We start from the raw sequence: 22,779 nt of genomic DNA on the forward strand, positions 1-22,779 counted from the left end.
TGAGAGGGGAAAAGATGGCTCCTACAGGGGCATGCTATGGCTGGAGTTCCCACCAAAATAGACTCGGGCGACTCAGCCCTTTCTGCCATCGCCGTTCTCATGGTGGGATCCAGACGCTACAACCCCTGCACACAAGCATCACAACTCCCAGACACTGCACTCCGGCCCCCACACCGGGAGCAACGCTTCGCTGATTCCGACAGCACCTACATGCTGCCTCCTCAACCGGCAGGCTAAAAATGAGCCCCCCACATGGTGCTGATTCGCTCTCGACCCAGTGCTCCTGAGGTTGTTTTTGTTTTTAATTTTAAAACCACGCTTTACAGCTAACTCTGTTTTTTTTTTTTTTTTGTACCTGAGAAGCAGAAGAGGCAGGAGAGAAGCTGGAGCAAGCAGACCCAAAGCCACATGGCCCATAGAGAAAGGGGGGGGGCAGTAGGTGGAAGGACCTGGCACCACCAGGTATGTCCCCAAAGGTAGCCTCAGCCCCAAATCAGGTTCAACAGCAGCTGAAAGAATGGGACAGGAGCCAGATGCTGCACGGGTATGACCCTTCACCTGCTGAAATAGAATACCAGAGGCATAGCCAGTCGGTATTTTGGATGGGCTCAGAGGTAAATTGGATGGGCCCTTCTAGGCACACATTTCCCCTCCCCCAACCACACACCACAAACATCCTCCTGGAGATATTTTTTAAGAACATAAGAGGGTTTTTTTTCACCTACCCCACATCAGCTCCCTTCTCCTCTGCAGTGTCCCGTCATCTGTGTTCCTGTCTCTGAACTCCTTCCAGGTGTCCTTGGCGCCTGTATCGATTCATTCTCTCTGCTTGCGCCAGCCCCGCAGGCTTCTATCTGCCATATCCCACCCTCACTAACGTCACTGCCTGCTTCCTGTCTGGTAGAACGTATCACGGCAGATGGAAGCCTGCTGGGCTGGCACAAGCATGAATCATTGCAGGTGCAGAGAACACCTGTACCGACACCGTGGAGGGAAAGGGTTCAGAGACCGAAGTGCAGATGCCAAGACGCCACGGAGGAGAGGGGGGAAGAGAGCAGTATGGGGCTGAAGCTGGGTGGGCCCGAGCCAAGATTGGGTGGGTCTGTGCCCACCCATATCTATGCCACTGGAGAATATTGAGGTTAAGCTGGCTGCAAATGACCACATATAGAAAACCTCGGAGTTCTCTCTATCTCCACCTGCTGGTACAGGGACACAACCCACAAGTCTTTGGATTTATCTGTGGGGCAAAATGGAAATCTTTTACGATTTGCTTTGAGTGAAAAGGTTTTTGTGTCACGTCGGTGGCCGTGACCACCCTCAGACTTACCTCATTTCTGGGGGCCAGCGGCTGTGTTGGCTTCTCTCTGTGTTTGTGTTAGTCTTGTCTCTGTCCTGGTGTGCTGGCTGCTTCCAGCATGAACCTGATTGCTTCACTAGACCTCACCTGTGTGGGCTATGCCTCTCTAGGGAGCCAGCATCTAAGATGGCTGCCACCGGCTCTATGCCAGCTTCCAAGATGGCTCCTGCTTGTCTTTCCTGTGGGCTCACTTCCTATGTGTGTCAAGCCTCTCTTTGGGGTCAAGGTCTTCCTGCTTCTGTCCTGCTGCTGGTGACCTCATCAGTGAGAGCCTTCATAAGGAAGTGCTGTGCTAGCATTCTGGGCCTTGGCATTAGTTCTGTGTCTGTTGCCTTCCTGTGGGGGGTTCCTCCCTGCCACTGTGTGTCTGTGGACTGCGGGTCCTTCCTGGCTTACCCTGTGTTTGGGGTGAAGCCTCTGTTCCTGGCTTACCCTGTGTTTGGGGTGAAGCCTCTATTCCGGCTTACCCTGTGTTTGGGGTGAAGCCTCTGTTCCTGGCTTACCCTGTGTTTGGGGTGAAGCCTCTGTTCCGGCTTACCCTGTGTTTGGGGTGAAGTCGCTGTCCATGTTTTCTCTGTTTGCTCTGCTGCCTGCCCAAGAACCTTGGCCTGTTATTCCTGGTTTGCTCTCTTTACCCTAAGTCCTGCCTTGCCTAGCCTGTGTGCCTACCCTGCTTGTATATCCTGAATCCTGTATCTGTCTAGCTAGTGTGTATTTCGGCACCTAACCCTTACCGTTCAGTGAATCCAGACTGCCCCAATTTGACTGCCCCTATCGGACCGACCGTTCACTTGTCTATTAGATTGTAAGCTCTTTGAGCAGGGACTGTCTCTCTTTGTTAAATTGTACAGCGCTGCGTAACCCTAGTAGCGCTCTAGAAATGTTAAGTAGTAGTAGTATTTCCTGGGTGGTTATTCCTGTATCCTCTCTCCACCTAGCTAGAGGGTTTACCCTGTGGGTATTCCTGGATCCCCGTTCTGCCTAGTGTGTATGCTGCCCCAGTCCTTGCTCCTGCTAGGCTTCTGTACGCCTTGTTTTCCTTGGTCTGTCTTCTGGGTCTTGCTAGTAGCTGTGCAGCAGCACACTGTCTGTGTTTAGTTCCTAGTCTGGTCTCCCTCATGTTTTCCCAGACCCAGGGTGGGTCCTCTGGATCTTCAGTTCCTGCCTTATCCTGCAAGTCCTGCCGGCCACCTGCACTTCGGAGCTCAACTCTGGAGGAACGGTGGCTAAGTGCAGGTGAAGCTGTTCCTGTTTCGTCTGTTCTAGTTGCCTGCCTTGTACTACTCCAGTCCAGAGTTCCAGTACTGCTCTTCTGTGTTTCCAGTCCAGAGGTGGTCTTGCCTGCCGCTGCCGCTCCTCGGCAGTGGCCCAAGGGCTCACGAACTCCAGTCCTGCCTCGAGGACCTGACAGAATGCCAAGGCCCTCGAGAACGCGACAGAATGCAAAGGCCCTCGAGAACGCGACACTTTGGTATGTACATAAATACAAATTAATAAATCAAATGAAGATTTGCACAAGGATGCTCTGCTATGAGTTACCTTTATATATGGGACATGAGATCTGCCTTGTATCTGACGATACACTCGTCTTGACTCACACCACCAGTTACATTTTCATACAGGTCATAGGATTTACCTTGTATCTGACAGACCTGCACAAGTACGCTCTCCTAAGCGTCCCCTCTTTAGTTACCTTTACATATGGGACAAGTGGCCTGCCTTGTATCACTCTCCTAGGATTCACCTCACCAGCTATTTTTTTTATATTGGACACGCTATCGGCCTTGCATATAAGAAATACACATAAGCCTACAAAGAAAACCCATAGCCCAACTAGATCACCCCGCCAATTCACTCCAGTTATGAAAGTCTCCTTCTATATCTGCCTAGATCGTTTCTTTTTCCCATCCTTAATCTTTTTCACATCACTAATTGTATCTGATATCCTGGAATGGCGATGCCATAACAGGTCTCTGTAAGCCACATTGAGCCTGCAAATAGGTGGGAAAATGTGGGATACAAATGCAATAAATAAATAAATAAATAAATGACACTCTCCTAAGAGTCACATCACCAATTACATTTTCATATAGGTTAAGGGATTTACCTTTTATCTGACAGACCTGCCAAAGCAATTAAAGGGGATACCCGACCATTGACTCTTCAAAATGTTTCTAAAGACGTTCCTATTTTCAAAAGCCTACTCCCTACCGAGCCCGGCCATTTGACTCTCCAGCTGTTGGTTGGCAGGGGGACTCTGATCCACTGGCTCCTGCCGAACATTTTACCCCTTCAATGTTTTCTCTGTCTATTCTGTCATCCTATGTTTTACCTTTCCTATTGTATTGTTTCATGCACTGTTGTAAGCCACATTGTGCCTGCGCTTGTGGGAAAATGTGGGATATAAATGCGCTAAAATAAATAAATAAGTAAGTATACTCTCCTAAGTGTTCTCTCTTTAATTACCTTTACATATGGGACATAGGGCTTGCTTTGTATCAGAAGATCTGCTCAGACAACATTCTCCTAAGAATCCCCTCACTGGTCTCTAACAGCTGTAAAGAGGAAATGTAGCTGACTGTCTGGTACAATATGGTAGTGCAATAGATCCTCAAATTATTAATGCCCTAGTGATAAGGGAATGGGTGTCTCCCACAGATAATTCAATACCGTGATTCTGCCCTTACCTGGGGTCTTGCTGTCCAGTGCTTCCTCTACCATAGAGAGGGATCACCTTCTCACGGCTGATGCCTGCTTTACACACAGGGCACACCTGTCGATTTGGTCTCGTCTCCAACCACTGAAATGGTGAAAAGAAAATATTAGCCAAAGCTTATTGCAGGGAAACAGGGGCTTGACAGCATGCACAACAGGGAAATGAGGAGGAAAAAAAGAGATACCACATGCTGGTATGAGTATCTGAAGTAAAATGCACATCTCACCTGGTGTAAACATGGCCAGCTGCAAACATTCCAGGAGACGGCAGCAAAAGATGGGGAGAGAAAGATATTAGAGCCTTTTCAATAAAATACAATAGAAATACAGCCACATGTGGTGCCGTGATAGGCATTCTCAGCCCATATTCCTTCTTCCCTTACACACACGAGCAAGAAAAGTAAGAATATGCAAAACACTGAGAGGCAATGCAGCATGCTGGAACAGCCAAATATAATTCCCAGGCAGGGTCACCGACTAGGACACACGCTGCTACACATACAATCTCAAATAGACAAACACACTTACACACTCACCAGAAGAGATGCCCACAAAGACTAATCACAGCATCCTTTGCTGTATCCAAGCAAATGTTACATTCGAATGTGCTATCCTGACCGAAACTCTCCCCAGAACCATTGCTGTTAGCCCCTCCAGGGCTGGAATTTTCAGCAGAGCTCGATGCTGTTGGGCCCGTAGTTGCCATTGTCCAGAATCAGGAAGAGATTCAGAGAGCCGTAATAGACTAAAGTCCCTATAGGAGATTAGAGACAGTGAAGGTCAGCACTTGCTGATGTACCTACTGGGCCACATAACATTTTCCAGTGGGGACCAGGGATGCAAACACTTAACTAAAGGAACAACACCCCTCCCCCTCCCCTATGTGCTTTAGCCAGGTTGCTCATATCCCTTCCATACTACCCTAACAGAGAGACCGGGGTGGGGGGGGGGGGAGGTGGAGTTGGACAGAGAAGGGACTGTTGTTAAACTGATTGAGGATGACTAAAGGAGATAAAGGGTGGACAAGGAATGTATGCTGGAACTGGCTTCCTAAGAAAAAGCACTGGCACTCTGATACTAATGCAGATACTGAACACGAACACCCATCTACAGAAGAAAAGAACAACAATCCACTGGCACACAGAGAGAAGGGAAGGGGGCCAAAAGAGCAAACAAGCCTGAGAGACCGTATATAGGCAGGCAGAGAGGGGGAGAGAAAGCTAAAGACAGGAAAGGAATGATTCAGGCAGAGAGAAGGGAAAGAAAGCTAAGGATAAAGAAGGCACGATTTGCTGAGAACTTAAAATATTTAACAAAACATTTTCATTTTGCACACTTACCAATACAAGTCAGAAAACAGCAGAGTAAGGCAGGGCTTGAGAGGGCAGGACAGATGTGGGCTTAACCATGCACAACGAGAATGGTGCACTGTGTATGAAGGGGAGAGCACACTCTCATAACTCTGAGCTTTTCACTCTGTTACATCATGTTCCATGGACTCCCTGAAGGGACTCCCTACATCTATCAGCACACAGAGGGCCTTGGTGGGCAAAAATCAGAGCTTCCTGTTTTCAGACTTGCATCCTGTTAGAAGTCAAGCTCATTTCATGCATGTCCTGCCTGGGAAGAGAGCCACATTATGGCTTATAGTGAGGGCTTGCCATTATGTTGGTACTACATAAGGATTTCCGTACTGGGTCAGATCAAGGGTTCATCTAGTCCAGTATCCCATTTCCAATTCAGGTCATAGGTACCAGGCAGCATCCCAAAAAGCAGTAAGATTTGTTTTAAACGTACTATCTAGGAACTTCATGGAGTGTCTCTTACTCACTGTACTTTTTGAAAAAGTAAAACAATCGATTTGCATTTACCCATTCTACTCCATTCAGGATTCTATAGACCTCTGTTAAATCCTACCTCAGCCATCTCTTCTCCAAGCTGAAGAGCCCTAATCTCTTTAACCTTTCCTCATACGAGACTTGTTCCATCCCCTTAAATCATTTTGGTCGCCCTTCTCTGTACCTTTTCTAGCTCCACTATATATTTTTTGAGATGTGGTGCCCACAATTACACACCGTACTCAAGGTGCGGTCTCACCATGGAGAAATACAGAGGCATTATGATATTCTTTGTTTTGTTCTACTACTACTACTTATCATTTCTATAGCGCTACTAGATGTACGCAGCGCTGTACACTTGAACATGAACAGACAGTCCTTGCTCGACAGAGCTTATAATCTAATTAGGACAAACAAGAGATAAGGGAATATTAAAGTAAGGATGATAAAATAAGGGTTCTGAACAAGTGAACAAGGGTTAGGAGTTAAAAGCAGCATCAAAAAGGTGGGCTTTTAGCTTAGATTTGAAGACGGTCAGAGATGGAGCTTGATATACCGACTCAAGAAGTCTATTGCAGGCATATGGTGCAGCAAGATAAAAGGAACGGAGTCTGGAGTTAGCAGTGGAGTAGAAGGGTGCAGATAAGAGAGATTTACCCAGTAAACGGAGTTCCCGGGAAGGAATGTAGGGAGAGATGAGAGTGGAGAGGTACTGAGGAGCTGCAGAATGAATGCACTTATAGGTCAATAAGAGGAGTTTGAACTGTATGCGGAAACGAATAGGAAGCCAGTGAAGTGACTTGAGGAGAGGGCTAATATGAGCATAACGACCCTGGCGGAATATTAGTCGTGCAGCAGAATTTTGAACAGATTGAAGAGGAGAGAGATGGCTAAGTGGGAGACCTGTTCCTAATAATTCCTAATATTCTCTTTGCTTTATTTGCTACCACCACACATTGTTTCAATTTTATTTTAAGCTATATGTTCTTTACACAATAGCATAGTACACCCTCATTATATTCACATACTTTGTTTTTCCCCAATATTACTTGACTTATTTTTTACTGACCATTGTTTTTGCCAGATTCTTACCTTAAAAAAAGGTTTTTCCTCTTTTAAAACCATATGATCCATTTGAACAGGTATGAACAGCATACAGCTTCCACTTATTTTACTATTATCATTTATTTTTATGATTATTCATTTAATTGATACTCATAATATATTTTTTAATATTTTTAATCTAGCTCAGCTTTATTATTAAATATACAAACACCAATATACAATAAGATATGTCTCTTGTCTAGACCCCTGACACAGGAGATTTCGCCAAAACACGGATTGAGTTGGGTCTGTTGAAATAAAGTATTGTTGCCCCCATTCTTGAAGGTTCTTTGTGCTCTTTGCTTTTTTGCTCTGTTTAGAGTGTACTTTGGACACCATCCCCTGTGTTTCCTATATTCCTCTGAGGGATGGCCTTCAAGAACTGGGAAAACATCCTCAGCTACCAGGAAGATAGACTTCAACATTTACTTCAGGAACCCCCCCCCCCTTCAACAACTTGGAGGAGGAATATAATATACATGACGTATGGCAAGATTTATTTCTTTGAAAAAGGATGCTGTCAGATTTCGGTTGCATTATGTTACTTTATTGCAATACTGTAGAGCTCAGCACATCCCTAGAGGGTTGTGTGTTCAAAAAGAACCACAGATGTTTAAAGATGATAAATCTTTTGCTCTCTTGACCTGATATTAATTATTGAAACTTCCAAAGAAAAATTAGATGTTATAAAAAAGATATCATTAGTAAGGTAGAAACTCTCAAGAGCATAGACAAGAATTATGATAGATATATACTGGATGGAGGATTTTTGCAGGGATATTAGAAAAAAAAAAACTAAACATGAGAAATATAAAAGGGATGAACTCGATTACAAACGGGGTAATAGATACCTACGGGCAGAATAAAGATTTTTTTTTTTTTTCATATAGGCCCAGTCGCCAATTCAAAGATCCACAGTTCAGCAGATCTAGATTAGATACTGTTCATAAATCGAATGATTGGTTCTCTAATTTTTTGGTCAGGTCAAACCTGAGACATCCGAAAGGAGCTACAAACATATACGGAATGACTCAAAGGAGTTATTCATCTCCCTTTGATCCAACACCAAAAAATACATCTGCTAACGCTGAAGAGAATGATTTTTAGACAGACTTTGGGAGAGAAGAAATTTGTGAACAGGAATACACATCACAATCGGGCTCATTTTCAAAATAGAAAAACGTCTAAAAAGTGGCATAAAGCAGCATTTGGATGTTTTTCTCACAAAAACCTCCAAATCAGTATTTTCAAAACCTGTTTTTAGACATTTTTCTTTGAAGTCCATCAGAAGTATGTTCAAATTTCAAGGGGGCGTATCCGGGGCATGTTCAGGGCGGGACTTGGGCGTTCCTGAGACTTAGACGTTTTTCAGCCATAATGGAACAAAACAAAAATGTCCAGGACTAAAACTAAGACATTTTGTGCTAGACCTATTTTTATAATGAATAAGGCACAAAAAGGTGCTCTAAATAACCAGATGACCACTGGAGGGAAACAGGGATGACCTCCCCTTATTCCCCCCCAGTGGTCACTAACCTCCTCCCACCCCCCCCCCCCCAAAAATGTGATGAAAAACATTACTTGCCAGCCTCAGATGTTATACTCAGGTCCATTAGAACAGCATGCAGGTCCCTGGAGTAGTCTAGTGGTGGGTGCAGTGCACTGCAGACAGGTGGACCCAAGCCCATACCTCCCCCCCCCACCTGTTACACTTGTGGAGGAAACTGCGAGACCGCCAAAACTCACCAGAAACCCCCTGCACCCACATATAGGTGCCCCCTTCACCCGTAAGGCTATGGTACTGGTATACAGTTGGGGGTAGTGGGTTTTGGGAGGCTCAGCAGACAAGATAAGGGAGCAATGGTCAGATGTGTACCTGGGAGCATTTTATGAAGTCCACTGCAGTGCCCCCTAGTGTGCCCTATCGCTGTCTTGGGATGTCAGGGTGACCAGTCTACTAACAATGCTGGCTCCTCCTACATCCCAATGGCTTGATTTTGTGCGTTTTGCACTTGAACGTTTTTTTTTTTTTCAAAAATGGACCAAAAACTAAAACGTCCAAATCACAAAACCTTCTATTTTCGGGAACAAAAGATAGACGTTTTTTTTGTTTGAAAATGACCTTCTTTGCTATTCAGATTTTGAACGTTTTTTTGCAAAACGTCAAAAGTCGGACTTAGACGTCTTATCGAAAATGCCCCTCACTATATATTATAGAAACAACCAGATGAACTACAGGGGCTGAGGTAGAAGGACATTGTACTCCAGGGATTATCCCTCTCGAACTTTGAGATCCCAATAATTAATCTGTCCAACATAACTCTCATTGAGTCACAAATTTCTGTATTACAGAAAGGACTCAAGTTTGTAATGACAAAACCTCATGTTGCTTTCCAAACTCACATATGCCCTTTTTAAGTTTAAGAGAAAATTGCAGATTGTCCATTTTTTTCAACAGTCAGGACCATTCAACTCATATCGATATGTCATTAGTCAAAAAGAAATCAAAACAGGTCCCCCTGGTCCTGTGGACCCTTTGATAGCAGCTTATTCCGAATGTGTATTATGTGATATCAATACATTGGAGAAGAAGAATCACATGTTTCACAATTTGCCTAAAAAAAAAAAAAAAAAAAGAAGAGAAGAAAGCACTACAGGAATTCCAAGATAATTCAGACATTGTTATCAAGCCAGCAGACAAGGTAGACAGGGTTGTTGTTCTCAACACCCTTGATTACATTCAAGAGATAGAAAACCAGCTATCAAATGGCAAATTTTAATCAACCATTGGAGTCTGATCCAACTAAGGAGATAAGTATGCAGTGGATTGTTTAGTCCAATCTGGTTTTGAAGCTGGTTATTTTGACTTTAAAAAATTTTTCTTTACTGTTTCTAAACCAGTTATTCCCATCATATACAATTTACCACAGGTACACAAGTCTCTCACACAACCTTCAGGCAGGCCAAAAGTCTCTGCCATCAGATCTGTCTTAGAACCTTTGACATCTCACTCATTCAAAGAAGAATGGCGTAGGCACATCGATCATACGGAAAGGCAATGTAGACAGATTACAAGAATTTCATGGGGTGTCATGTGACGCTATGCACAGGAGCGATCGCTAACTGCTCTGCTCCCGCCACATCTTCACAAATCCCGAGTAAAAACCCTTCCAAAATTGACAAATTAACCAGGTTTAATACCGGCGAATCAGTGGAGCAGCTTGCGACCTGCATCTGAGGGGTCAACAGAGAACCATGGCAGCAAAATCCATGAGAAAAGAAAAAGAAAAGAATCGGCTGCTCGAAGACAAGATGGCGGCCCCAGCTAGTCCTGCAAACTCTTCAGTGGGATCCGCATGGGCAGCGGAGATTGTAAATGAAGTGACTAGTGCCATGGAGGCGATCTTGGATAAAAAAATTAAGCTCCAAAATAATGTAGAATAATTAAGCCAAGACTTGGCAGGCTTCCAGCAGCGCACAGGGGACTTGGAAGACAGATTTACTACTGTGGAGAAGGGGCAAGCCAAGCTACAAAAGTTGCTGGACTCATACAATGAGAAACTCGAGGACCTGGAGAATAGATCCCGGCGCAATAATTTGCGATTTGTGGGGTTGCCGGAGGAGTTAGGAGATCATTCCATGCCAAGTGGTCTAAACCTTCCCACCATCATGTATCCAATTTTGTTCAAATTTTATCTGTTGTGCGAGTCAGGTGTTAAACGAAGTTTCCCAAAATTTGAGGTCTCTAACTGCAATAGTTGCAGATCTAGACCCCCTTTTCTGAAAGGTTGTCAGTCCATGAGCGCGCAACATTTACCAAAATGCCATTTTTGGGGGTCTAATAAAATCCAAACACATTTATAAGAATGGCTAAAAAATTCAAATCCTGTACAGTTTTTGATGCCAATTCCGATGAAATACATTTTAATATTATGGATGCAAAATCCAGTCAAACAAGTTGACTCAAAGTGTGCATCAAAACTGGTTGCGACTCATCGGGACCAATATTCAGACCGCAACAACTTCTATGCAAACAAAGATACGGACTTGAAATTTTGAACAAAATCAAACTGCCAGATAAGCTTGCTTTTTTAAGGTACTTAGCAACTGCAATTATTATCTTAGGAAAGTCAAAACACAATACTTTTCTAACCATCTAAAAAATGCTCCCAACCCAAGCAAAGACCTCTATCTTCCTAAGATTCTTTCCCTCATAAACAGACTCAAATCTGGTCAAGTTCCAGCCCTCTGAAAATCTGCCACTGTACATCCCATATCAAGTTCCCGTGCACTACTGCCAAATATCCAATTTAAGCTTTCTTTCAAAGGTTCTAGAAAAGACAGCTTACACTTAGGCTTCTTCCTGTCGAAAAATCCCTCACTTTCAATCCCCGACAATCAGGCTTTAGAGTCCAGTACAGAACCCAGTCCTTATTGCTTGGCTCAGTGAAATTTACTCCCATCTTGACAGACACTATATAGTTCTCGCTATTTCACTTGATCTCTCCGCTGCATTTGACCACTCATTGCTGCTATCACACCTCGCCTCCATTAGTATGTCAAGCTCTGTCCTCACTTGCTTTTCTTCATTCTTATCTAACTGCTCCTATAGGGTTCTTGGTTCCTCTTCTACATCTTCCTCTCACTCTCTAGTATGTGGGGTCCCAAAGGGATCCATTCTATCCCCTCTCCTCTTTAATCTATTTCTCAGCCCCCTTTCTACCTTCCTTCAGTCTACAGGTATTTACTTCTATGCTGACAATATTCTTCTTATCTACCCCACTAACCCACTCTTGCCATCAATCGGTCCCCTACAAGCTTGCTTGTCACTAGTATCAAATTGGCTCTGTGATCATAGTTTAGTTCTAAACAAAGAAAAAAACGTGGTTTGCTGGTTACCGGTGATCTTCCAATCCCCAGAATTTCCCTAAGTCTCTTTGGTAACTGCTTCCCCTATAGACTCCTTTCGCTATGTAGGCACCATACTAAACTCTAAAAACTTTCCTTTTCCCCCCAAATCTCTTTGTAAATCTGGTTTTCATACTTTTCATCAACTGTGATCTGTTAGAATATACTTTGATCACGATACCGTTCGTTCTCTTATCCTGTCTCTTCTTGTCACCAGATTAGACTATTTAAACATAGTATATCTGTGTTGCTCAAAATCATATTTAAAGACGTTAACATTTCATTCTCTTATCCTGCCTCTTCTTATCACCAGATTGGACTATTTAAACATAGTCTACCTGGGTTGCTCAAAATCAAATTTAAAGTTACAATCTCTCCAAAACACAGCCTTCAAACTACTATGTCATGTATGTAAATTTGATCATGTCACCCCGTTACTACACAAGGATCATTGGCTTCCAGCAGAGAAATGGTTAATCTTCAAAACTCTTGCTTTCAAAGCTTTCCAAATAGGCCTCCCTCCCTCCTGATCTGTTCTTACTATCCCCTGTACCCCAACAAGACTTCATCGGACCCTAAATGACCACCGCTATGTCTCCCTAGTCCTAGATTTGCTCAGATGGAATATACTAGGCATCGTGCTTTCTATTTTAATACTCCCTATCTCTGAAACTCCATGCCCCTACCACTCTGCACTGACATATCTCTTAACACATTTAAATCTGCTTTGAAAACCTGGTTATTTCATCAAGCATTTGACTCCACCTTAAGATGGTTAGCTGTGAATTATCACCATCCCTTTCCCCCTTTTTTGCCTTCTGCCCCATCTCAAGTTTTTCCCGCCCTCTCTCTTACCTCTTCTTATAAATGAATTTTGAATGAATATTCCTCTTTCCTATCAATAAATTGTAGTTCCTTTCTCTTGTTACTTACCTCTTTCAATAAGCTTGATGTAAACCGCTATGATCTGTGAGTTAGTTAATGGCGGTATAGCAATTGTAAATAAATCAATCAATCATTAGAAGTGTGAATAGACCTAGCTATTTTTTAACAGTTTAGTGCATAAAGATAATACAAACAGCAAAAAGAATAGCGCAATAACCACTACAAACACATATATATGCCAAGACCCTTCCCCGACCACCCCCTCCTGGGACTTAGCTATTCTAAGGTAATCCTTTGTTCCCCCTCACTCACCACAACTATCCATTAACTACACAGTCGTTATCTCTCCTCTTCCACACCCTATTCTGCACTTTCCAGTACTTTGTATTTGCAGCACTTCCTTTCCCCCTTCCTCTTCCTACATATGTACCCTTGTCCTAAACTTTTCATGAAGCTGATGAAGTGGACTCTGGTCATTGAAAGTTCATGCCTCAATAAACTGGTTAGTTGCTACTAATTGGGTTTCTGTCAGGTATGTGACCTGGATTGGCCACTATTGGAAGCAAGATACTGGGCTAGATGGACCACTGGTCTGAGTCAGTATGACTACTCTTATGTTTTTACGACTTTAATATACCACCTGACCTCATCATTTTTATCTGTTACAGTAAACAGTAGTAGACAAAAACCAGCATGGTCCATCTGCTCAGGAAGGTGACTGGTGATGTATCTGTTGCCCCATAGAGGTTACTCTACTCGTCTGTCTTTGGTTAAAGTTGTATATGTTGCTCTACGCAAGTAACACCTCTCTATGCCTTTCATGAAGTGTGAAAGTCATTTAAGATTTACTTTGATTTGATGGATAATGGAATGGGTGTCTAAGATGTTGGGGGTTCAAGTACCACCAATGATGGCTAGCTGCTTGCAGCATTTTGGTCCTGCAGAACTGCGGGTGAGGAGTCAATTCACACATCATATATTCTCTCCTTCAAGTTCAGTGCAAAGTAAATTTTGTATATTTGATGTCTAAACTCACTGCTAGCTGTAGAAATAGGCTTCCTCAGTTTCACAAAGTTTGGAAAGCTTACATAGGTTGGCTAGAGAGATCATCCCAGGTAACCTGAACTTGTGGGTGTCTCCATACTTGATTTGGTTAAATGGTATACCCTGGCTCACACTGATTCCACTTAATACTCTCTGGTGCTTCCCTGTACACATATGTATGAGGAGGAGGGGAGGGGGGTGTTACCAAGTTGTGGGAGATGGGTTGGTAGTTAGCTCTGAGTGAGCCACATACTGAAGAATGGCAGTATGTCTATTGCTGACTGTTTGGGGGGGAGGTTTTGGGTTTTTTTTTAGTAGTTAAGTTGTCAATGCTGTATGATGTACCGCTTTAAGTTAAATAAAAACATTTTTTTTTATTTACTTTGATTCTATTCCCTTGGGCAATGCTTCCAAATGGGATAGTTTTGCACACCGTACAGCAATGAAGACACCCTTTGTTTATCCCACCCTTGTGTTTATCCCATACCTTTTTTTTTATGTATTGTTTATGGTTATCTGTCACTATGAGGTATTTTATATTATATATATTATCATTTTTTATGTAACGTGTGTTAAGCATGAGTTTTACCCATAGAAAAACAGGATCCAAACCAAAATTAGATTGGAAATAATAGTATAGCTTCTGCCACTGATATTCTTTGGGCCCTGATGCAAATCACTTCTGTCTCCATTACCTCTGGTTCAGGTGTACTGTGTACAGCTAAATTTACTAGGGTGTAACCCCACATGCTAACACTCGTCTTATTTATCACATATCAGCACACTTGAATAAATCTAGGCCTCTGGGCCAGTGCCACATTTTCACACTTCAACTTTATTTAACAGACCACTAAACAGGATAACCAGTCGAGGTTGGGTTCGCAAGACAAAGTAATTAAATACAAAATCCAAATTTATAACGCTCAGCTGAGAGATATGCTAAACGAGATAATAGGAGCCAGTATTGTGCGGCAAAAAGAGCCAAAAATTATTTTCCTTGCCTGCAGACGATATTCAGCGAGGAATCACAGCTCCTTTACTAGAATTCTGAGCCAGTACTCTCAAATACGCACCACCACCACACAACGACGACCTCTTATTATACACGACAACATTAACCGGTCCAAGAACCTTTCACTTCCGTCTCCGGCAGCGACACACTACTAGTCTATCAGCCATTTCCTTTACAGTCTCCCAAACCCGTTCCGCTTCTTACTCTGGGTTTAGGGAGAAATAAAACCACACGCAAGCTAACCAGAAGAAAGAGAGCACTGTCTGCACCGCAAAGGTTCTTTCTCTTGCACGCTCCTTCGTGACGTTTCCTTACATTCTTTTTCTCACCTAGTGGTATGAAGTGCTCTGTTCCTCCATCGCGGGAATGATAGTGTGTATAGACGCTCTGTTCGGCAAAGACTCACTCTGTGGTCTAGAGACGCTCTAGCCTGCGGCGTTTTTCTATAACTATTCATGGCGGCGTCCGACTCCGAGAGTAGCGAAGATTTGGGCCCGTTTCGAGAAGCGGTATGGGAGCCGCCAGGGAGCCGAAGGAGTTTGAGTAAGGAAGCAATGATAGGGGAAGCATTATGAAGTGCCCGATGAGAGAGGTTGGGCGCATTGGGGATCCAGTGGCCTTAGTTTCGATTGTAAAAGGTTTGGGTTTAGGGTTCGGGGACTTTAGTTTTGAGACTCCCATGTGCCGTGGTGGTTCAGCATCCTGACTGATAATAGCTAGGTCTCTCTGGATTCTCGAGTACCCCGCAGGATCTCAGAGAATCGGGTGTTTATGTCCATTTTAAACAGCAAGGCATTTAAAATGGGTCACATATTTTTATTATTTTCAAACAATGGACGTTGGACAGAATTATACAAAGGTGCTGAGAGAAATATGCCTTCCTGCCCCCAATATTAAAGACATGGTTCTATGTATTTCTCTGGGACAGCTTTTGTAGTATAGGAACATAAAACTTAGCAGTTAGGGAATTCCTGCTTTCAAACTGTCCCTTTCTGCTCACAACTTTCCCCTACACCAACCCCCCCCCCCCCCACCCCCAAAAAAAAAAAAAACTATCCACCCACATTTGTCCTAATTGCAAATTCCACCTCCTGGCAACTGCCCCCCCCCAAAAAAAAATACCTTATGTAATGACCCCCACAAACTACCACCTCAAAAACTAATCCCTTGTAACTGCCCACCCACAAAAGCTATCCCCAGCAACTGTCCACCCTGAAAACTATGCATGTACATACATGTACTGGCACTTGAATACTTATGAACACACACATGCAAAGACGGGTTGGAAAGAATTCCATGACTCATGCTTTTCCCACCTGTTTTTGCATTCCTTTACATTTAGTGTTGTTTAATTTTTCATTTATTTCAAAGTGTGTTATAAAGTCAAGAACACATACATAAAACATAGCTATACCATGCAACACATCAGATTCCTAATGATTGTTTCCATCACTTGGTTAATCATGTACTCACTGATCACCATATAGATTACCGTACTACCTTATTTGCTGGCCTTCCAAGAAGACCATATTTAGACCCCAGCTTCAAGCACCACTGCCAGTATAGTCATAAACAGCACTAGTGTCTGTACCAGAAATAGTTTTCAAGGGTGATGCGGAGGAACTGAATGAAATCTCAGTGAACCTGGAAGATGTACTTTGGCAAATTGACAAATTAAAGAGTAGTAAATCTCCTGGACCAGATGGCATACATCAAAGGGTACTCAAAGAACTCAGGCATGAAATTGCTGATCTGCTGTTAGTAATATATAACCTGTCATTAAAATCGTCCACATAGTACCTGAAGATTGGAGAGTGGCCAATGTGACGCTGATTTTTACAAAGGGTTCTAGGGGTGATCTGGGAAATTACAGACCGGTAAGCCTGGCGTCGATGCTTGGCAAAATATTGGAAACTATTATAAAGAATTTAAAGAATAAAATTACAGAACATGTAGACAAACGTGGTTTAATGGGAAAGAGTTAGCTTGGGTTCAGCCAAGGGAAGTCTTTCCTCACCAATTTGCTTAAATTTTTTTTTTGAAGGCAATAAATATGTGGACAAAGCTGAGCTGGTTGATGTAGTGTATCTACATTTTCAGAAAGCTTTTGATAAAGTTTCCAATCGCTCCATGGTGCGTCTGTACCTTGAAGATTGCGTTCAGTTCTGGTCACCTTGTCTCATAAAAGATATAGCGGAATTAGAAAAGGTTGAAAAGGAAGAGTGACCAAAATGATAAAGGGGGTGGAACTCTTCTTGTATGAGGAAAGGCGAAAGAGGTTAGGGCTCTTCAGCTTGGAAAAGAGACGGATGAGGAGAGATATGATTGAGGTCTACAAAATCCTGAGTGGTGTGGAACGAGTAGAATTAAATCAATTTTTTACTCGTTCCAAAAGTACAAAAAGTAGGGGACCCTCAAGGAAGTTACACAGAAATAGTTTTAAAACAAATAGGAGAAAATATTTTTTCACTCAACAAATAGTTAAGCTCTGGAACTCTTTGCCGGAGGATGTGGTAACAGCGGTTCGTGTATCTGGGTGTAAAAAAGGTTTGGGCAAGTTCCTGATGGAAACGTCCATACTTTGCTATTGAGATAGATATGGGGAGGCAGCTGCTTATCCTGGGATTGATAGCATGGAATGTTGCTAATGGATTTCTGCCAGGTACTTGTGACCTGGCATGGCCACTGTTTGGAAACAGGATACTGTGCTAGATGGACCATTGATCTGACCCAGTATGGTTATAGCCATAATCTATAACTCCCAATTCACCATCACAACAATAGCAGAATCCATACTTCCTCAACTGGAAATAGCCTCAGTGAGAATCAACCACCCAACCCTACACGGCCACCTGAACCTTATCCTGTTTTATAGGCCACCAGACAACTGGCAAGACTCCCAAACGCAGTTTATGGATTTCATATCGAACACATGTGTTTCCACCCAAAACCTTCTCATAGCAGGTGACATCAACCTTCACCTCGAGGACACTAACCTAAGCAACGTACGTGAATACAAAGACTTCCTACAATTATGGGAGCTCCACTGGCCAAATATGCAACCTACCTATAATAAAGGACATACACTAGATATCATCACAAACAAATTCTCATCAGAACCAAATTTGGCACTAATAGAGTCTAAATGGACAGCTACACCATGGTCTGATCACTACAGAGCAAACCTTTCCCTTCAATGGCGAACAAAACGTTCACAACATAAACAAGAACAATAAACATATACCACGAGAGGCAAAATAGACCCGTTAACATTTTGGCAACAATTCTATAACGACGAATGGACAGCATCAACAGACTCGCACCAGTTTCTTCTCGAATGGGACAACAGATGCAGAATCATGCTAGACAACATAGCACCACTTCATACTAGAACCTCACATAGAAAAAATTCAATACCATGGTTTAATGAAGAACTAAAAAAAACTAAAGACACAAGTCAGGAGATTAGAGAGAGCATGGAATAAGAAACAAGACGACTCCACATTCAACGACTGGAAAGAAACAACTATAAAGAAAATACAAATACACCATCAGACAAACTAAAGGAACATATTATAAGACTAAAATCGGACCAAACTACAAAGATACACATAAACTCTACCTACTCGTAAACAAACTACTAAACACCACGCCGGTTACTATTAACAACACAGACACTTCATCAGTAACCAATCTTACAAACTACTTCAAAGAGAAAATTATAAAGCTACGACTCATGATACCTATCAACACAACCTCCTTGAATGTCTAGACCTAATACCCGTGGAATTCCCAGCAGATCGATCATGGACTAATTTTGACATACTCTCGATGGACAGCGTCTCCCACCTGCTTGGAAGATATGCTAAATCGCAGTGCAAACTAGATACCTGCCTTATTAGCCTTATAAAAGCTGCCCCTCAGCGATTCAAAACAGACCTCATGATACACCTAAATTACATGCTACAAAATGGCCTCTTCCCTAAGGATAAAGGAAACATTCTACTTACCCCTTTACCTAAAGATGCAAAAAAAAAAAAATACGAATGACCTAACCAACTATCGCCCAGTGGCATCTATCCCACTAATAACCAAACTCATGGAAGGCGTAGTGACGAAAAAACTCACGGACTACCTAAATAAGCACTCAATTCTACATGAGTCTCAATCAGGATTCCGTTCGAATCACAATACTGAAACTGAACTAATGACTTTAATGAACTCATTTAAACAAACAATCGCAGCTGGCAGTAACATACTCCTCCTACAATTTGACATGTCCAGTGCCTTCGACATAGTCAACCACGGAATATTACTAAATATTCTTGTATACTTTGGAGTTGGAGGTAACGTTCTCAACTGGTTCAGAGGATTCCTGACCACAAGATCATGTCAAGTAATAGCGAACGATGATATTTCAGCCCCATGGACACCTGAATGTGGAGTCCCCCAAGGATCCCCCCTCTCACCAACCCTCTTCAACCTAATGATGATACCCTTAGCCAAGTTGCTAGCCAACCATAACCTTAACCCCTACATATACGCAGACGATGTCACAATCTACATCCCGTTCAAACACGATGTAAAGGAAATCACCAACGAGATCAATCAAAGCCTCCAAATCATGCACTCCTGGGCTGATGCATACCAGCTAAAACTCAATGCAGAAAAAACACAATGTCTTATACTCACCTCACAACATAACACAAGTAACTTCACCACCATATCCACACCAAACTTTTCTCTTCCAGTCTCAAACAATCTGAAAATTTTGGGAGTTACCATTGACCGAAACCTCACACTTGAATCCCATGTGAAGAATACAACAAAAAAGATGTTCCACTCTATGAAAGCGCAAAACCACTAAGAGAAAGACTTCACTGGCTCCCACTCAAAGAGCGTATCTCGTTCAAGATCTGCACAATTGTTCACAAAATCATCCACGGAGATGCCCCGAGCTACATGCTAGACCTCGTGGACCTGCCTCCCAGAAAAGCTAAAAAATTAGCCCGCAAATTCCTTGATCTGCACTTCCCCAACCGCAAGCTAACTCATGCGACTAGCTTCTCCTACATGAGCATGCAGCTATGGAATGCACTACCAACTGACTTTAAAACGATTAACGAAATAACTAACTTTCGTAAATCACTGAAAACTTATCTCTTCAACAAGGCCTACAATGAGAATCCATAGCTTATTATAACACCTTACCACTTCACCCTATTCTGATAGTCATCTTTCTATAACTTTGTTCAGCTCTTTTCTCCTCATCCATGATCTTGTTGTAACACTAATTGTACCTGTCTCCTGGAATGGCGTTGCCATAACAGGTTTTTGTAAGCCACATTGAGTCTGTAAATAGGTGGGAAAATGTGGGATACAAATGCAATAAATAAATAAATACTCTTAAGTTCTTATAGGTTAGTTTTGCACACAGCAAAAAAAAAAAAACTTATACTGGAAAACAGAAGGAAAATAATCCAAATCAATAAACCACCCAAATTATAAAAAAGAGAAGAAAAGACCACCTGTTCAGTGTCAATGGGGAAAAGACCTCAGTGACAAGTACAGAGAAAACAGGAGAACATAGACCTTGAAAATAAATCACAATCATAGATCAGAAAAACTCCATTGTGTACATAAGATATATGGGGCTCAAAAAACCCTTGTTACCAGGGTCTATAAATTGCCTCAGTGGAATAATAGCAAAACACTAAATTAAAGCTTAGAAATATGCTAAAAAATACTTAACTTAGAGAGCACATGTGGAGAAATCCAGTGACTATAAAGCTGAAGGCATTATCTCCCTCCCTCCCACCAGATATTGAAAACTAATCAGCCAGGATTCTCTTTTCTGATAACATTTATTTGTTGCATTTGTATCCCACATTTCCCCACCTATTTGCAGGCTCAATGTGGCTTACATTATGCCGTAATGGTGATCGCCATTTCCGGAGTGAGAAATACAAAGTGGTATTGCATTAAAGTTCATAAATATGCATTATATATTTAAATAACTGTCCAACATCATGGGGAAAGGAACTGTCTATGCAAATTATGACTTATATGAATGAGATTGGTAGATGGATTACCTATTAAACTGGCTTTGAATGTTAAGACAGAAATTCTCATTGTGGGGATAGTGTTAGATGATTGTTGGCCTCAGACTATTCATGTAGGTAAAATCGATATACTTGTGAAAAAGGAAATAAAGTTGTTGAGTGTGATTTTGGATGCTCAATTTACGATGAAAGAACAGATTGTGCATGTAATTCAGTCAGCTTTCCATCAGTTATTTTTGTTCCATTTAAAGCCTATGTTATGTGAGCTGATTTTTTAGGAGTGTGATAGAAGCTATGGTTTTATCAAAAATAGATTATTGTAATTCTCTTTATTTTGGTATTCCAGAATATAGCAATACAAATTGTACAGAAAGCAGCTGCAAGGTTAGTTGTTGGAGCCTCAAAATTTGAGCACATTACCAGTAAAATATAGGGTGCAGTACAAAGTGTTGACTCTTATCCGCCAAGTCTTGTTTTCTTAGATGCATGGTATTTTAAGATGGTTATTACTTTGTTCTTTCCTGTTAAAATCTGACTTTTCTAAATGATTAGCTTTGGATTTAGTTACCACCGTGCATTAAGCTGTGACAAAAGCTTCAGCATTTTCAATTGTGGGACGACTTATGTGGAGTGTGTTAACCTGGTCAGCTGTGCTTGAGTTCTAGTATTTTACAATTTAAGAAAATGTTAAAAATTCAGCTTTTGTTCAGGCTTTTTTTTTGCTTGAGAGGAACTGTATTATTGGAGCGAGTATATGGCAGAATTTTGATGAAAAATGTATATGGCAGTATTTCCAGTCTGATGTCTTTGTATTAGTTTTTAATATGCATTCTTTATGGTAGCTGCTTAGGTTGTAAGCAGGTTAGAAGTTTTAAAAATAAATAAAATAAATTAGCCACTTAGGCGTGGATATTCAGCTCCAAATTGATGATGTTGAGCAATCAAAATAGGCTGCTTAAATAGCAGGCCTGTCTTTGACCACTAAAAAGTTAACTGGCTATGCCGATATTCAGTGTTAACTGGTTAACTTTCTAGCAGCCAAATAAACATGGTTATTTAGTTCAGTTGCCGGATACAGCTTGGCATTGAATATCTGGGATTAACGCCAGCAGTGGACAGCAAACGCACTGCCCACCGCTGGCTCAATATTATGTCCTATATTTCCAAGAGCAAAAGGCAGCTTAGCAGCTGAGTGAGAGTAACTCAGCTGCTAAACTGCCTTTTGCTCGTCAGCCTGTACATCCTAATTCTATATATGGCACTCAAAATTGCATAAATATGGGTGTGCACAATTGATAAATGAGCAAATTAGCACCAGTAATTAGGCGCTAATAATTATCAGCACTAATTGGCATTCATTTAAATTTGCAGGCACATCTTTAGGCACCAGGATCCGCACATAAATCTTACATGCAGGTCCAAAAATGGGGTGTGGCCATGGGAGGAGCATGGGCTGATCAGGGGTGTTCTGAAATTTGCACGTAGTATCCAAAATAGTGTCTAATGTTTTCAAATCACTATGGAAATTAAAAAGATTGAGACCATACTTTCCAAATCCAGTTTTCAGGTCCCTAACTCAGTTGCTAGTATTATCTAAATTCGATTATTGCAATGCCATTTATGCAGGTCCATAAAACCTCATTAATCAGAAAATTACAAACTGCCCAGAACACAGCAGCTCACCTTGTACTCAGTTCCCCATTACTGTAAGGCTACCCCATTTCAACTTAAATTACATTGGCTTCCAATAAATGCATGCGTTATATTCAAATTATGTATACTATCAAATTAATTATGGCGTATCTCTATTTTATATGCAGAACCTTATTGAGTTGCCAACACATAACACTA

The 22,779-nt window shown here is 42.0% G+C and overlaps 2 protein-coding genes across 6 annotated transcripts in view; one reads left to right on the forward strand and one right to left on the reverse strand.

Annotated features, from left to right (window-relative positions):
- RNF185 (ring finger protein 185) overlaps window positions 1-15,263 on the reverse strand; it is a 37,341-nt gene extending 22,078 nt beyond the window's left edge. Inside the window, exons 1-4 of one of the 4 annotated variants that reach the window (XM_030217387.1) lie at window positions 15,196-15,263; window positions 4,612-4,829; window positions 4,303-4,321; window positions 4,048-4,160 (exon numbers count right to left, since the gene is read on the reverse strand). In XM_030217387.1, the coding sequence (XP_030073247.1) occupies window positions 4,048-4,160; window positions 4,303-4,321; window positions 4,612-4,781 (302 nt within the window). In that variant the 5' untranslated portion in view covers window positions 4,782-4,829; window positions 15,196-15,263. Of the gene's footprint in view, window positions 1-4,047; window positions 4,161-4,302; window positions 4,322-4,611; window positions 4,830-13,846; window positions 13,879-14,855; window positions 15,118-15,195 lie in introns of those variants that run through there. The other 3 variants (XM_030217388.1, XM_030217386.1, XM_030217389.1) reach the window with 3 other exon arrangements.
- The window catches only part of C11H12orf43 (chromosome 11 C12orf43 homolog), a 32,131-nt gene continuing 24,566 nt past the window's right edge, over window positions 15,215-22,779 (forward strand). Inside the window, exon 1 of one of the 2 annotated variants that reach the window (XM_030217384.1) lies at window positions 15,215-15,409. In XM_030217384.1, the coding sequence (XP_030073244.1) occupies window positions 15,322-15,409 (88 nt within the window). In that variant the 5' untranslated portion in view covers window positions 15,215-15,321. The remainder of the gene's footprint in view (window positions 15,410-22,779) is intronic. The other variant, XM_030217385.1, reaches the window with a different exon arrangement.

Source organism: Microcaecilia unicolor, chromosome 11, assembly GCF_901765095.1.
Source record: "Microcaecilia unicolor chromosome 11, aMicUni1.1, whole genome shotgun sequence".
NCBI lineage: Eukaryota > Metazoa > Chordata > Amphibia > Gymnophiona > Siphonopidae > Microcaecilia > Microcaecilia unicolor.